This window comes from Engystomops pustulosus, chromosome 3, assembly GCF_040894005.1.
Source record: "Engystomops pustulosus chromosome 3, aEngPut4.maternal, whole genome shotgun sequence".
Classification (NCBI taxonomy): Eukaryota; Metazoa; Chordata; class Amphibia; order Anura; family Leptodactylidae; genus Engystomops; species Engystomops pustulosus.
Genome location: NC_092413.1, coordinates 10,274,476 through 10,292,316, shown reverse-complemented (window position 1 = coordinate 10,292,316; position 17,841 = coordinate 10,274,476). Strand labels below are relative to the sequence as shown.

Here is a 17,841-nt window from a genome sequence, read left to right as displayed (position 1 = left end):
AGTAATGTCATGTATGTACACAGTGACTGCACCAGCAGCAGAATAGTGAGTGCAGCTCTGGAGTATCTTCAGATCAGTACAGGATAAGTAATTTAGAAAGTGACTGTAGTTTGCTGAAGTCCTGAATGTATTTTATCTTCTAGGAATTGAGGTGAAGTTTAAGAACATGTTGTATCCGGTGATTATTTCTCCGGGCAGGATTGCTGAGCTGAACGCTGTGGATCACACAGAAGAAGGTGAGTTCTGTAGATAAGTGATCGGCTGACCCTGTGATTTGGGTTCTGTATAACATTGTGTCCCTCATCCTGTTGTCAGGGATCCGGTTCGGTGCTGCCTGCACTTTGTCCACACTTGGTGAGGTCCTCCAGAAAGCAGTGTGTGACCTCCCCCCGCACAGGACCCAGGTCTTCCGGGCTGTTCTGGAGCAGCTGAGGTGGTTTGCAGGACAGCAGATCCGTAATGTGGCTGTAAGGAGGACTCCTTATATATGTTACATATAGCACTGACATAAGCCATAGCAAGGTACACAGATTGTCTATATACATAGCACACACACTTACACTATAGTCATACGGCACGCTCTATAGTCATACGGCACGCCTTCTAGTCATACCGCACGCCTTCTAGTCATACCGCACGTCCTCTAGTCATACCGCACGTCCTCTAGTCATACCGCACGTCCTCTAGTCATACCGCACAAACTATAGTCATACAGCACATCCTATAGTCATACCGCACATCCTATAGTCATACCGCACATCCTATAGTCATACCGCACACCCTATAGTCATACCGCACACCCTATAGTCATACCGCACACCCTATAGTCATACCGCACACCCTATAGTCATACCGCACATCCTATAGTCATACAGCACATCCTATAGTCATACCGCACATCCTATACTCATACCGCACATCCTATAGTCATACAGCACATCCTATAGTCATACCGCACATCCTATAGTCATACCGCACATCCTATAGTCATACCGCACATCCTATAGTCATACAGCACATCCTATAGTCATACCGCACATCCTATAGTCATACCGCACATCCTATAGTCATACCGCACATCCTATAGTCATACAGCACATCCTATAGTCATACCGCACATCCTATAGTCATACCGCACATCCTATAGTCATACCGCACATCCTATAGTCATACAGCACATCCTATAGTCATACCGCACATCCTATAGTCATACCGCACATCCTATACTCATACCGCACATCCTATAGTCATACCGCACACCCTATAGTCATACCGCACATCCTATAGTCATACCGCACACCCTATAGTCATACAGCACATCCTATAGTCATACAGCACATCCTATAGTCATACGGCACATCCTATAGTCATACCGCACATCCTATAGTCATACCGCACACCCTATAGTCATACCGCACATCCTATAGTCATACCGCACATCCTATAGTCATACCGCACATCCTATACTCATACCGCACATCCTATACTCATACCGCACATCCTATAGTCATACCGCACACCCTATAGTCATACCGCACATCCTATAGTCATACCGCACATCCTATAGTCATACCGCACACCCTATAGTCATACCGTACACCCTATAGTCATACCGCACATCCTATAGTTATACCGCACACCCTATAGTCATACCGTACACCCTATAGTCATACCGCACATCCTATAGTTATACCGCACAGGCTATAGTCATACAGCACATCCTATAGTTATACCGCACAGGCTATAATCATACCGCACGTCTTATAGTCATACAGCACACCCTATAGTCATACCTTAAATCTTATAGTATTACCGCACACCCTTTGGTCATACTGCATACCATATTTTCATACCACACACCCTATAGTCATACCGCACACCCTTTAGTAATACCTCCTATCTTATAGTCATACTGCACACCCTTCAGCTATACGGCACATCCTATAGTATTATGGTGCATCCTATAGACATACTGCACACCCTGTAGTCATACCGCACATACTATGGTCATAATAGCACCCTATAGCTATACCGTGCATCCTCTGGTCATAGCTGACACCCTAGATCTATACTGCACATCCTATAGACATATTAGTGCTCATCCTATAGACTTAGTGCACATCCTATAGTCATACCCCATATCATCCACACCCCTTAAACTACTTTAACCCGTGATTAGCCCTTGTGGCCATTGGGACTCCATCCCTCCTACACTGACCAATCTCTTCTAGGCTATCGGGGGGAATATCATGACGGCCAGCCCCATCTCAGACCTGAACCCCGTCCTCATGGCAAGTGGAAGCAAACTAGTCATAACATCTCAAGGTAACAAGACTAAATGTGTAATGTTCTTGTATGACGCAGGGGGCGCTATACACATACTAATCCCAGGGGCTAAGATGGTATATAAATTGGAGGTAAAAGATTCATTGTAACTTGTAATTTATTGATCCAGTGTGTGGGGCTAATCGCCAGTGAATGGGGGTCTTCTCTCTATGCACCCCTTATCTTATAACCAATTTTTCTATATGGTGACTGTGATCAGTCCCATGATGCCTCAGCACAGCATCAAATGTGCAGATGAACACTGCTTCATCGCTGCCTGCTGGGAGGACAGTGTGATAATCTTTCTGAGCACATTTCTATATATTGGGAACAGTCAGACACCTTTCCCTTTTAACCGACCATCCAAATAATCAATTCACAGAGAAGCGGAGGACGGTGCGGATGGACGAGAACTTCTTCACTGGATACAGAAAAACAATCCTAAAGCCGCACGAGATCCTCCTCTCTGTAGAGATTCCTTACTCCGATAAGGTGGGTCATTTCTGAAATTCTGTACAATCTGCAAAAAGTAACTCATAACTAAAGGGAACCTGTCAGCAGGTGTGACCATACAGACTGCAGCCAGAATATTTTGTTAGTAGCAGCAGCACTGTGATTGAAAGATTTACATTCTAGGATTGTAGTTTCCCCAAGTGCAATGGAGGTGTGTCCTCACACTGCTGTGCTCTGCCAGTGTTCTGTATTTCCCCTGGAGAGAGGTGTAATCACACCTCTGTGTACAATGTTAGTTGCAGCAGGACTGTGAAATATGGATTTATATTCCAGGATTGGACCTTCTCCAAGTGCACTGGGGGAGTGTCCTCACACTGCTGTGCTCTATGCTCTGAGCAGCCAGTGTTAGGTATTGACCCTGGAGAGATGTGTAATCAGACCTTTGTGTATGTTGTTAGTAGCAGCAGGACTGTGAAATATGGAGATATTTTTAAAGGCTGTACTGGGGGTGTGCCCTCACACTGCTGTGCTCTGTGCTCTCTGCAGTCAGTGTTAGATATTGTCCGACCTTGACTCTTTCTTTGATGTGACAGTGGGAATATTTCTCGGCCTATAAACAAGCGTCGCGGAGAGAGGACGACATCGCCATCGTCACCAGCGGGATGAAGGTCGTCTTCCATGCGGAGAGTCACAGGGTGGAGAGGATCTGGCTCAGCTATGGCGGCATGGCCCCCGTCACCGTCATGGCTAAGGACACCTGCGCGGCGTTAGGCGGGAGGTAATCAACAAGACTGAGAACTTTAAATTATGATGTAAAATTGCTCATCTACTCTGGTCACATCCAAAGCTGCATGCAAAACCGAATGCGGATGATGTGATTACAGAGTACAGATTAGACACCATCTGTTTCTTACAATAAATAGCTAAATCTTTAATGCAGCTCTGGATGTAACTGGAGTATAAGACTTAGAATTTTACTTACAATTATTACAAGATAACTTAAAGGGGTTGTCCCAAGTTTAAATTTTCTCCTTAGGGGGAAACATTTTACCCTTTATAGTGAATATGGCACAGCAGTGCCTGTAATTTATGTGGAGATGTAGTTTTCATGTTTCGCCAGCAGGTGTCAGCAGAGCTCTCATTGCTTCTCTATGGTGATCGGTCCCCAATGATCCCCTCTTTCCCTCCATACAGAGAATGGAATGAGCTCCTTCTGCAGGACGCCACCCGACTCCTGGCCAGAGAGATGTCATTGTCACCCAGCGCTCCGGGAGGAATGGTCGAATACCGCCAGACCCTGACCCTCAGCTTCTTCTTCAAATTTTATCTCACGGTCCTTAAGAAATTGGAAAATGATTTAAGTAAAAAGGTAAGAACTAAAATCCTATCTCACTGATACATTGTAGCAAATCAGTGCAGTCACTAATCATTTTCTACATATATATTTTTTGATTCTTCAAGAATAATTTCCATGAGACGGTTCCCCTAGAGTACGAGAGCGCCACTCACCTGTATCATAAGCCGCCCACAAGCGGAGTGCAGGTCTTCCAGGTAAGTAGTCCTGATCGTCACAATCTGCTCATCTTGGCTCAGACACATATACATTGTCATAAAAAATTACTTGTAAAAAAAAATAAAAAATAGCTTGTTACTAATATGGCCACCGGAGGGCAGCAGTCCTGCAACAGTGGACAGGTGAAGATTTTTGCACCAAGGATTCCCAAAATGCGACAACAGCACGATAAAATTGCGGAAATTTTTTTTTTTAACTGTTTATTCACAAGCGCGTTGCAAACAGAGCAGAGAGATACTCAAAATGATACATCCAAAAATGGCAGAATGTTATCAATCACATTTCCGCAGTTGCATGGAGGCGGTGCAGTATTAAACCTATGCTAATTAGACATAGGGAGTAACAATTTGTATTTATTTGTAAAATGACAATGTCCTGCAGTCATATGGAAACTACCCAGGGTACTGGGGGGTCAGCGCACACCTCCGTTCCCAAACCAGCACAGGTCCAAAAGGAGTGTGCAGTATCTGCGCCGAGTGCAGATACAACACTCATACAACACTCAGACAGATGAGCAGGGTATGACATCCATGTGTCTCTCCCGCAGTCTCTTCTTGATGTTGGAAAATGTGTCCCTCTTCTTTTCTAGTTCCATTAAAAAAATCTTGGTAAAAGGACACTTTGGCGTTGTTGACCCGTATCTCCTGCAGACCCCCTGGCCAGTTGGAGAATCATGTCTCGATCTCCTCTGAATCTGGCCAGTAGGGGATGTGGACGGTCCCCAGGTTGCGGCAGTGTAGCCCGGACACTATGTGCTTTCTCAACGGAGAAGGTGGAGGAGAATTCTGCATCAGGGAACAGGGTCCTCATCCAGCGCTCAACAAACGCTTGCTCCCATGAACAGGATATTATTGCGTTGTAGGCGGTTCCGTAACTCATCCGCCTTTTGTTTAAGTTGTTTGGCAGTGGAGCTGAGATTTGTGATTGCTCTGAGCAGTGCAATCTTCCACCTCCGAAATTCTTTACACATTGGTGTGTCCTTGCATCCTGCCTATGCTCCCAGTCTGGCGCTGCTGTGGATGGCCCCCTTTAGTCCTATGTAGCAGGTAATGCTCGTGGCCGGTGCCACCTCTCCCTTGTGACCTGGATGGCACGGAATCACTCACGTCCGGTCATGATGGCTGCTAGCCACGCCCCTAAATCAACCCCCTAGATTCCATGATTAATATGACCACAGCATATAAGGGGTTTGCCATAGAGACTAATGACCCTTTCAAAAAGATCACAGGAGTCTGATGAGTTACTATGGCAGGCAAGGGCCTAACACTGCTGAAGTGGTGAACAAAACTAGAGGTGCCTGAAAGAAATGTAAAAAAGTAAAATAAAAAAACCAAACATTTAGAAAAATTGAGACATGAAACACCAAAGCCCATTAATTGCATTAAAAATCATTTCTTTTGAGAAAAAAAAATAAATCAAAACCCTCCACATAACTGATATCACTATGTCGGTAATGCCATGAAATACTTAATTATCATGTTCTAATAGCCCAATTAATGGATCACTTAGAATAAGATTTAAAAAAAACAAACAAAAACAAGTAGCTGTTTTTCTTAGTCCCGAAGCCTTAGATTAAAAGGGGTCAAAGAGCTATATGTGCTCTGAAACGATACCAAAGAAAATATAACATCATCCTGCAAAAAACAAGCCCCCACACAGGTGCTCAGTGAGCAGCACAACATGTATTATGCACAACATGGTGGCAAAATAAATTTTTTTTACTGCTCCTTCTCAAAAAATTTAAAAATACAATAAAGAAATAACTTTATGATCAAGAACCGTAGCATTTTTTTTTTTTTTTTTTTACTATACTATCATTATAACTCTAGGAGGCTTGTTTTTTTGAAGAAGGGGTTCTATTTTTCACGGGCTTCGTTGTAAAGCAGACTTGGACCTGACAAATGTATGCCCTCGCTATTGCCGGCTCGTAAGGCATCATTCATACTTATATATTTCTGTATTTGCTCTGCAGGAAGTTCCAGCGGGTCAGGACCCAGAAGATTTTGTTGGCCGTCCCATCATGCACTTGTCAGCCATGAAGCAGGCCACGGGAGAAGCTGTGTACTGTGATGACATCCCCCATTATGAAAATGAGTTGTATTTAGCCTTAGTCACCAGCACCACGGCGCACGCTAAAATAATGTGAGTGGAGGAGTTTTGTAGGATTCATTGGGCCCCTTAAGTAATCCTGGGCCCATCCGTCTTCATCAGTGGGCAACAAATCTGGAGAAATCCTTATTAAAATAAATATTTACCAACACTGATTTACAAACCATGTGACATTCTAAGCCCCGCCCCTGAGGAGTTTAAGACGCCACCCTCTTAGCTCAGACTCCGCCCCTGCGGTACAGTTCATTACATTTCCAGGCCTAGGGGCACATTTTCCTTCCCTGATACAAAGTATATGGAAAAAGGAGGGGTACAGAGAGACCCTCATGTCACATTAAGCATACGGATATACAGATTACAGCGCTCACGTTTCCCTCTCCCCATATTTTACTTTATGGACCTTCATAAGATGTTCGGGGGCCCAATTTAGGCTGTTGATGGTGCCTTGACCTTGCACGTCATGTATACTCCTCTACAGATCCATAGATAAATCCGGGGCTGAAGCTGTTCCAGGATTCATCCGTTTCCTTTCTGCCAAAGATATTCCGGGAAGCAACGTAACGGGGATCAGGAATGACGAGCAAGTATTTGCGGAAGACACGGTAAGTCCAAGCAGTGTGGACATTGCCTAGTTGTTTGATACACAAGGAGTGGCTGATAACAGAGAACAATAACACTAACTACAAAAAGTGTAGTAGGGGCTCAATTTAATTATCCGGGACATTGCAGATTAGTGATGTGGTTAGTGGGATATTAGGCTCCCCCTGCTCTGACACCACCCCTGAGTCTTTCTGGTATATACCCTGCAGGTGACGAGTGTGGGACACATTATCGCTGCGGTCGTTGCGGACAACCAAGAACACGCACAACGTGCGGCCAAGGCCGTGAAGGTCACGTACGAGGAGCTGGAGCCAATTGTTACCATCCAAGTACGTGCTGAAACGTTATAAAGTCTTACTTCGATGCTGTAGGACTATTGGGGGTCAAGATATAATATTTCAGGAGGTCTAGGGTTAATATATTTGAGGGTCTAAGCAGTAAGTATAACTTTATTGACACATAGCTCCAAATCTCCTGCTACACAGCTACATGATGATTTATTTTCTGTCTGCTGCCACCACTAGGGGGAGCTCTGCAGTCTGATTTATACAACTCCCATTGTGAACCTAATTCTGGATGTGTGTGTAGAGCTCCCCCTATTGGTCTCAGATCTCATAGATCTGTTTGATTCTGCGTATTAGTCTCTCCTATTGACAGTCTCGTCTTTTTGTTCTATTCTCCCAGGATGCAATAGACAAACAGTCATTTTTCCCACCGGTCAAGAAGATCGAAAATGGGAACATAGAAGACGGATTTCGGGAGGCCGATCACACGCTGGAAGGTGAGGGGCGACTAATCACATCTTGTAGGAGGAGCTTAAGGTTCAGTACAAGACTCATTATACCAGAAATTCTACAGAGATAAAAGGAATGAAGAGACGATTTCCCGGAAGGATGGGGGGTGAAGGACCCTAAATCTTATGCTTCAATACCACACACATCCTGAAGATGGCGCTGTTTTTAGAAGAAGGAAACCATGTCTTTCAGACCCACAGAGAGCAGCTATACATTATACATAGAGCACTCATGCTATCCACACTGCAGAAATAGAGCACCTATAGAGCACCCATACTGCTCACATAATGAAGCATCACATAGAGCACCTATAGAGCACCCATACTGCTCACATACTGAGGCATCACATAGAACACCTACAGAGCACCCATACTGCTCACATACTGAAGCATCACATAGAACACCTACAGAGCACCCATACTGCTCACATACTGAAGCATCACATAGAGCACCTATAGAGCACCCATACTGCTCACATACTGAAGCATCACATAGAACACCTACAGAGCACCCATACTGCTCACATACTGAAGCATCACATAGAACACCTACAGAGCACCCATACTGCTCACATACTGAAGCATCACATAGAGCACCTATAGAGCACCCATACTGCTCACATACTGAAGCATCACATAGAACACCTACAGAGCACCCATACTGCTCACATACTGAAGCATCACATAGAACACCTATACTGCTCACATACTGAGGCATCACATAGAACACCTACAGAGCACCCATACTGCTCACATACTGAAGCATCACATAGAACACCTACAGAGCACCCATACTGCTCACATACTGAAGCATCACATAGAACACCTACAGAGCACCCATACTGCTCACATACTGAAGCATCACATAGAGCACCTACAGAGCACCCATACTGCTCACATACTGAAGCATCACATAGAACACCTACAGAGCACCCATACTGCTCACATACTGAAGCATCACATAGAACACCTACAGAGCACCCATACTGCTCACATACTGAAGCATCACATAGAGCACCTACAGAGCACCCATACTGCTCACATACTGAAGCATCACATAGAACACCTACAGAGCACCCATACTGCTCACATACTGAAGCATCACATAGAACACCTACAGAGCACCCATACTGCTCACATACTGAAGCATCACATAGAACACCTATACTGCTCACATACTGAGGCATCACATAGAGCACCTATAGAGCACCCATACTGCTCACATACTGAAGCATCACATAGAGCACCTACAGAGCACCCATACTGCTCACATACTGAAGCATCACATAGAGCACCTACAGAGCACCCATACTGCTCACATACTGAAGCATCACATAGAGCACCTATAGAGCACCCATACTGCTCACATACTGAAGCATCACATAGAGCACCTACAGAGCACCCATACTGCTCACATACTGAAGCATCACATAGAGCACCTACAGAGCACCCATACTGCTCACATACTGAAGCATCACATAGAGCACCTATAGAGCACCCATACTGCTCACATACTGAAGCATCACATAGAACACCTATACTGCTCACATACTGAGGCATCACATATAGTCTATTCCCCATAGACTTACCCTCGGTGCACATTGTCCTTCCCCAGGAGAGATGTACATGGGGGGCCAGGAGCATTTCTACCTGGAGACTAATTGCTGCATTGCTGTACCCAAGGGCGAGGACGGGGAGATGGAGCTTTTCTCTTCCACCCAGAATACAACCGAGGTCCAGGTGAGACCATGGGGGAGGGGGGAACCATGCAACCAATCACAATCCCGATGGTAGATGACATGGCGTTATGTATACTGCATGACCCCGGTGTCCTCTCATATACTGTAACCCATTCCCTATCCCCCTCACAGCACTTTGCGGCCCACGCTCTGGGGGTCCCGGCCAACCGCATCGTGGTCCGTGTGAAGAGAATGGGGGGAGGCTTTGGTGGGAAGGAGTCCAGAAGTGCCGTCCTGTCCACAGCGGTGGCGCTGGCCGCACACAGGTAACCGTCACATGCTCTCTATACTCACACTGCTGGGCGCCCTCATGCAATTTTGTATCAGAGACTCAAAAAACCAACACCCCAGGCAGGGAAAGGGTTAATATCATGCATTGCACCTCCCTGCGTCTTTATGTCCAGATTGTAATTGTGATACTTGTGTGTAGCACCGGCCGCCCTGTGAGGTGCATGCTGGACAGAGACGAGGACATGCTCATAACCGGAGGGAGACACCCCTACCTGGCGCGATACAAGGTAACATCAGGGGGAGGGGTCCCTAATACAGAGAGATAAGGACCCCAAACCCCTCACTGCTGACTGATACATTGTATCCCACATGGTCCCAGGTCGGCTTCAAGAAAACCGGACGGATAACAGCGCTGGACGTGACTTATTATGCAAATGCTGGAAACTCCTATGACCTGTCACATGCGGTAAGAGACCACAGCGGTGTATATATATGTATCCTGCACTATACTCCAGAGCTGCACTCACTATTCTGCTGTGTACATACATGGCATTACTTATCCTGTACTGATCCTGAGTTACATCCTGGATTATACCCCAGAGCTGCACTCACTATTCTGCTGCTGGTGCAGTCACTGTGTACATACATGACATTACTTATCCTGTACTGATCCTGAGTTACATCCTGTATTATACTCCAGAGCTGCACTCACTATTCTGCTGCTGGTGCAGTCACTGTGTACATACATGACATTACTTATCCTGTACTGATACTGAGTTACATCCTGTATTATACTCCAGAGCTGCACTCACTGTTCTGCTGCTGGTGCAGTCACTGTGTACATACATGACATTACTTATCCTGTACTGATCCTGAGTTACATCCTGTATTATACCCCAGAGCTGCACTCACTATTCTGCTGCTGGTGCAGTCACTGTGTACATACATGACATTACTTATCCTGTACTGATCCTGAGTTACATCCTGTATTATACCCCAGAGCTGCACTCACTATTCTGCTGCTGGTGCAGTCACTGTGTACATACATGACATTACTTATCCTGTACTGATCCTGAGTTACATCCTGTATTATACTCCAGAGCTGCACTCACTATTCTGCTGCTGGTGCAGTCACTGTGTACATACATGACATTACTTATCCTGTACTGATCCTGAGTTACATCCTGTATTATACTCCAGAGCTACACTCACTATTCTGCTGCTGGTGCAGTCACTGTGTACATGCATGACATTACTTATCCTGTACTGATCCTGAGTTACATCCTGTATTATACCCCAGAGCTGCACTCACTATCTGCTGCTGGTGCAGTCACTGTGTACATACATGACATTACTTATCCTGTACTGATCCTGAGTTACATCCTGTATTATACCCCAGAGCTGCACTCACTATTCTGCTGCTGGTGCAGTCACTGTGTACATACATGACATTACTTATCCTGTACTGATCCTGAGTTACATCCTGTATTATACTCCAGAGCTGCACTCACTATTCTGCTGCTGGTGCAGTCACTGTGTACATACATGACATTACTTATCCTGTACTGATCCTGAGTTACATCCTGTATTATACCCCAGAGCTGTACTCACTATTCTGCTGCTGGTGCAGTCACTGTGTACATACATGACATTACTTATCCTGTACTGATCCTGAGTTACATCCTGTAGATCTTTTTATTTTATATAAAAGTAAAAAAACATAACAATACAAACAAAACATAACATACAATATATACAATATCTTACTTGCTGGTCCAGCCCCATTCACACCTAGTAAAAACAATAACTTAAAATACACCGAAATGAATGAACACCAAATACCACAACCCCCACCCAACCGATTATCACCACCTAAACCAAACCAATAAACAAAAACAAGCCACACCACAAATAAAACATAAATGAATATAAATATACATAACCCACACCCTCTAATAACAAACCACCCCACACAGATCACATCCCACACCCATTTTTTTTTTTTTTTTTTAAATATATAATAACAAATACACACAACACTACACTAAACTAAATCCCTCGCCCGCACCCTCCCCTTCCCCCCAGACACTGGTCTAACGTCCAAAGTTTGCGTTAAGTAGTCCAGACCAGTGCCCAGGGTCATAGAGTCCAAGGTCAACGTAAATCCCACCACCATCACCCCCCTCCCAACCTAACACTATGTCCCAAACCCCACTATATACAATATATACAGTATTTACAGTATTTACAACACAACATAAAGAAAACAGAATACAAATAAAATCTCAAAATCTCAACAACATCAATCAAAACCACATAAAGCCCAGGTTCGGCGCCTGCAAGCCCAACATCACTATAACCTCAGAACACAAAACAAAAATCTACAGTGCAGCATCAGCCCAACACCAGGAGCGGAGATGACAGACTAAGGGACACTAAAGGAGAAGCCCCTCCAAAGGAGAGAGGCCCTCCCCGTGCCCCGCCTCTCATACTCCAGAGAGCGCACCTTCACCAGGTCACCCAGAATGTTCCTAACCACCTCATCCACCGGGAGGATTTTATGCTGCGTCGACACTAAACACCGTGCGTTCCACGTGTGGTACCTGACCACTAGACTGACTAGGAATAACGTGCAGCGGTCCCGGCCACCCAGGCCTCTGAATGCTCCATAGGCCCACTCCGCATAGGAGAGACCGGCCAACCCGGGCCAATGGATGGAAGCGCCCACCCGGTTGTACACCTCTGTGTTAAAGGGGCACTGAAGCAGGAAGTGGTCCATGCTCTCCAGCAGACCACCGCACTCCTCCCGGGGACAACCCCTTTCCTCAGAGCTCCTACACTTCAGATTGTCCCTCACACACAGCTTTCCATGGAAGCAGCGCCAAGTCACGTCCCAAAACTTCAAGGGGATCCTGATGGAATTCAATAAACTCAAACCCACCCCCAGATCCCGACTTGGGCAATCCCTGAGGGCCAGAGGCTTCTGGAAATGGGTCAACAGAACCCTCTTGTCAAGGACTTTCCTCGACATGGTCCTGATCTCCCACATTCCCAGACCCCACCGGCGAATCACCTTCAGAACCGGGGTAGCGTAAGCCGGAAGATGCCCATGCGGTGTACGGAGATCCTTCACTCGCCCTCCTGTCTCCCATTCCTGGAAGAAAGGCCGAAACCATCCCCTGCAGGAGTATACCCACGGAGGAGCCCTCTCTTTCCAGAGGTTTGCTACATTGATCTTAAGAAAGGTATTCACTAGGAACACCACAGGGTTGACCATACACAACCCTCCTTGTCTCCTCGTGCGGTAAGTAACCTCCCTCTTGATTAGGTTCAGCCTATTCCCCCATAACAGCTGGAAGAACAGACTGTACACCCGAGTCCAGAGGGGCTCTGGCAACATGCACACACTGCCCAGATAAATCAGCAACGGGAGCAGGTAAGTTTTAATCAGGTTAACCCTTTCTCTGAGGGTCAAAGACCAACCCTTCCACTGGTCCACCCTCTGAGCAGCGATCTTAAGCCTGCCGTCCCAGTTTTGCATGGGGTAATCCCCCTGGCCAAATTCGATGCCGAGAACTTTGGCGGAGTCCTGGGGCCCTGGAAGAGTGTCCGGGAGATCAAAGCCTGGATCCCCCTCTCCCAGCCAGAGACTCTCACACTTATCCCGGTTGATCTTGGACCCAGAAGCATCTGAGTAGCGGTCAACCTCTGACATCACCCATTGCGCCTCCCCTCCCGAGGACACGAAAACGGTGACATCATCGGCATACGCTACCACCCTCAGAGTGGCTTCTGGTGCTGCCCGATCCATCCCGACTCCCACCAACGGCCCACGATCAACCCTCCTAAGGAATGGGTCAATCGCGAACACGTATAAAAGTGGGCTCAGAGGACAACCCTGGCGAACACCAGACCCGACCTCAAAAGAGCGGCCAATCCAACCGTTCACAAGCGGGAAACTCTCTGCCCCTGCGTACAAAACTTTCAGCCAATTGACAAACTCCCCCGGCAGGCCATACCTCAGAAGGACAGACCAGAGGTACTCGTGGTTAACCCGATCAAACGCTTTTGCCTGATCCAAGGACAGCAAGTACCCCTTCCAGTTACCAGCCCTGCCCTGCTCCACTGCCTCCCGGACACACAGCACAGCACTAAATGTACTGCGGCCTGGAACAGAGCAGTGCTGGGTCCCCGAAAGGAGCCGGGGCGCAAACTGCACCAGCCGATTAAACAGCACCTTTGCCAAAACCTTTCTGTCCGTATTGAGAAGCGCTATGGGACGCCAGTTCTCAATACGAGATCGTTCCTTACCCTTTGACAGGATGATCAGGGCTGACCTCCTCATTGACTTCGGCAGAGCGCCCGAGGAAAGACACTCATTGAATACCTCAGTCAAGAGGGGAACCAAGGCGTCCTTAAAGGTCTTATAGAACTCAGATGTTAAGCCATCCGGACCCGGCGATTTCTTGAGGGCGAGCCCTTCAATCGCCCGGCTGACTTCCTCTTCCCTGATCATCTCTGTCAAAACATCAAGAGAGGGGTCTACTCCTGGCTCAGGGACAGTGTCAGCCAGGAAAGCCGACATCACATCCCGATCTAGATCCTTCCTGCCCAAGAGGTGCGAGTAGAAGGATCTGACGACCTCCAGAATCCCTGATCTGGACCTTTTCAGGGATCCCGTACTGTCAACCAGTCCCGTGACAACTTTACCATTCACTGACATCTTGCAGTTTCTGTAAGGGTCGGGCGAGCGGTATTTCCCGTAATCCCTCTCAAAAACCAAAGATGCGTGTCTATCGTACTGACACCTCTTCAGCAAGGATTTCACTCTGGAGATGTCCTCACGACTACCTCCAGTCGAGACGAGATGCTCGAGTTTCCTCCTCAGGCCCTGATACAGGCGGTACCTGTCCAGGCTCCTGAGGCTCGAGAGCTGGCGGAAGAATCTCGCCACCCTTTTCTTGAGCATCTCCCACCACTCTGACTTACTGCAACAAAGGCCCAGCAAAGGTACCTGGCTCTGAAGAAAGTCCTCAAAGGATTGTCTTATCTCTGCTTCTTCCAGGAGAGACGAATTGAGCTTCCAGTAGCCTCTTCCCATCCGGGGGGTCTCTGTAACATTCAGAGAAAACAAAATTAAACAGTGGTCGGAGAACTCCACCTCAACAACAGACACTGCTGAAGAGATGGCTTCCTCCTTTAAATAAAACCTGTCTATTCTAGACCTGCAGCTACCCCTATAATAGGTGAACCCCGTGTGACCTGGGGTGTGCCGGATGTGGACATCCACCAGGCGAGCCTCACTGGCTATGCTATTAAGAGCGACGCTATCATAAGTCAGCTTGTCTCTGGAACCTCCCCTATCCTGGGACCTCGTGACAGCATTGAAGTCCCCTCCAAAGACCACCTGCCGACTTGTAAAAAGGTAGGGCTTGATCCTCATAAAGAGACACTTCCTGTCCCACTTGGACTGGGGACCATAGATGTTAATAAGACGAAGTTCTTGTCCCTTCATGAGGACATCCAGCATCAGGCACCTCCCCATTTCTAACTCAATAACTCGTCGGCATTCTACCGGTGCGGTAAAAAGGACCGCCACTCCGCTATATGGCTCGGCCGCAAGAGACCAATAGGAAGGCCCGTGTCTCCATTCCCTCTTAGCTTTAAACACGGCCGCCAAATCTGGCAGCCTGGTCTCCTGCAAAAATAAAATGTCGGCTTCAACACGGCCGAGAAAATCAAAGGCCGCAAATCTAGCCGCATCAGACTTAATGCTGGCGACATTAATGGACGCCAGCGTCAACGGAGTGGGTGCCGCCATCATGAGTGATTGAGTTAGACGGCTTTCTTTTTACCCATCTTACCACCACCCTCGGGAAATGAACACCCCCTTTTTAGACATATTGTGGTGTCCATCTCCCGCACCTCTGATGCTTCAGGGGCAGATTCAGGACCTGCCCCCTCATCCTCGTCTCCAGACTCTGGGCCAGTCTCCCCTCCTGAGGACCCTGACTCCCCAGGGGGAGACTCGGCACCCCCTGCAGGCCCCTCCGCCACCTCTGTCCCTTCACCCTCAGCCCCTCCATCGGCAGGAGAGGCTCCATCCAGGGCCAGGAATCGATTTGAAAGTTCGACCAGCGGGGGGTTGGTTGCACCTTCCTTGGGTACCTTAGTCAGGGAGGGAGAAGATCTTACACCCCCCTTCTTTTTACCCTTTTTCTTCTTTTTGGCGCCACGCTTACGCTTTTCCTCTAGCCACGCCCTATTATCCTCATCCATACTCTCATAATGGGAGGAGTCTGAGGACGTGGCACCTTCCTCTCTCTCGATCCTCCTGACCTCCTCATCCAGTACATCATCCCCTGGGGCCTCAGCGACAGGTGTGGTCTCCAGTAGAGCGCCAGAGGTTGTCCGAGTAGCCCGAGACTCCCCCCGCTCTCTCTCCTGTTGACGCTTCTCTAGACGCCTTAGCTGGGCAGGCGTCTTTTTCCTGTCTTTCTTCCCTGGCCCCTCCATTCCTCCGCCTCTGCTAGTCCCCTCCCCAGCAGATTCAGCCCCATGGCTTTCATCCGCTGAGGCTGAGCCCGCATTAGCGAAGGAAAGAGGACAACGACTGTACGGGTGACCGAGATCACCACACAGGTTACACCTAATCTGCCCTGTACAGGATGCAGCGAGATGGCCGACACCCCCACACAACGCACACTTCTGCACGGTGCAGTTTGCGCTGAAATGTGTGGGGTCACCGCACCTGTGACACAGCTTAGGCTGCCCCCGGTAGAAGATCAGGATCCGATCCCTCCCCAGGAAGGCTGATGAAGGGATGTGGGCGACTGAGTTACCTGAACGCCTCAACTTCACCATGAAGGTCCAGGCCCCTGACCAGATACCATACTCATCACGATTTTTCTCGGGTACTCCCAGTACCTCTCCATAACGATTCATCCAGGTCATGATGTCAAAGCAAGATAGTGATTCGTTACGGGTAAGAACGGTCACTTTCTTGAGTTCGCTCTGGCGGGACACTGCTTGCACAGCAAAGTCCCGCCACTCGGGCTCGTTGTATCTCAGCTCATAGTTGGACCAGAAGAGCTCAAGCCCCTCCGGCCGAACAAAGCTGACATCAAACTCAGATGTACCATAGGGATGGTTCAAGGCAAAGATGTCAGCCGCCTTGAAGTCCATCTTCAGCAGCAGCTCAACTACCCGTGCCCGAGGGGGACACACATCACTGCCACGCCACCGAAGACGGACCACATTCCTACGGTTAGCACCCGGCCCGGTTGTCGGGAGCGACCATGATGTCTCCCTGCCTCTTTGCACTCGGAAGGCAGACAGGCCGTGCCTCTCTATCCAAAACGACAAATCAACCTCCTGCCCCGCTACATTGATCGTCCTTTCTCCCTTCTGTAAGGCCTGCAGGAGGCGCCGTTGCAAAAAGCCGTCCCCAGAGCCCAGAGACGAGGATGATGGACCCCTACTTCCCCCAGCAGCGACACTGGCATAGCTCTTAATAGGGGCCGCCACTGGGGGAGCAACTGAACCAACCCCTGCACCCACCACATTAACACTACCCACCTGCATGTTACACTCAGCCACGCCACTCACACCACCAGTCCCTCCATCACCCACCCCCAAAGCTGGAAAAGATTCAGCACCACTCACACCATTCACATTATCCACCACAACATTACTGACTCCACTCACACTGGCTGGACCAGCAACAACATCAGGGGACATGACCACCTCCGCATCTTCAGGCACAAGGGACGGGGGTCCCCCCGCAGCGCATCGCCCAGAGGGGACCACAACTCTTGTCACACTTGTGCCCTCCGCATCATCGGTAGCAGATGTTATTTTACTTCTCCTGGGGCTAGGTAACATTCGCCGCTGTTCTTTAGCCGGTGTGAGGCGCCGCTGATCTTCAATTTCCACAGAATTCAAATTATCCCCAACACCAACACAGAATAACACTTTTTGTCTGGGAGGTCCGGAGCCCTCAGCCTCAGCGACCCCTC

At 48.0% G+C, this 17,841-nt stretch overlaps 1 protein-coding gene across 4 annotated transcripts in view; it reads left to right on the top strand.

Moving 5' to 3' along the window:
- Positions 1–17,841, top strand: part of XDH (xanthine dehydrogenase) — an 81,547-nt gene that overhangs the window by 51,989 nt on the left and 11,717 nt on the right. For all 4 annotated transcript variants that reach the window (XM_072139991.1, XM_072139989.1, XM_072139990.1 and 1 more), the window contains 15 exons: positions 144–236; positions 316–467; positions 2,232–2,325; positions 2,708–2,817; positions 3,372–3,556; positions 3,973–4,147; positions 4,240–4,329; positions 6,324–6,493; positions 6,939–7,062; positions 7,270–7,389; positions 7,745–7,841; positions 9,469–9,593; positions 9,725–9,858; positions 10,023–10,110; positions 10,203–10,289. In XM_072139991.1, the coding sequence (XP_071996092.1) occupies positions 144–236; positions 316–467; positions 2,232–2,325; positions 2,708–2,817; positions 3,372–3,556; positions 3,973–4,147; positions 4,240–4,329; positions 6,324–6,493; positions 6,939–7,062; positions 7,270–7,389; positions 7,745–7,841; positions 9,469–9,593; positions 9,725–9,858; positions 10,023–10,110; positions 10,203–10,289 (1,844 nt within the window). The remainder of the gene's footprint in view (positions 1–143; positions 237–315; positions 468–2,231; positions 2,326–2,707; positions 2,818–3,371; positions 3,557–3,972; positions 4,148–4,239; positions 4,330–6,323; positions 6,494–6,938; positions 7,063–7,269; positions 7,390–7,744; positions 7,842–9,468; positions 9,594–9,724; positions 9,859–10,022; positions 10,111–10,202; positions 10,290–17,841) is intronic.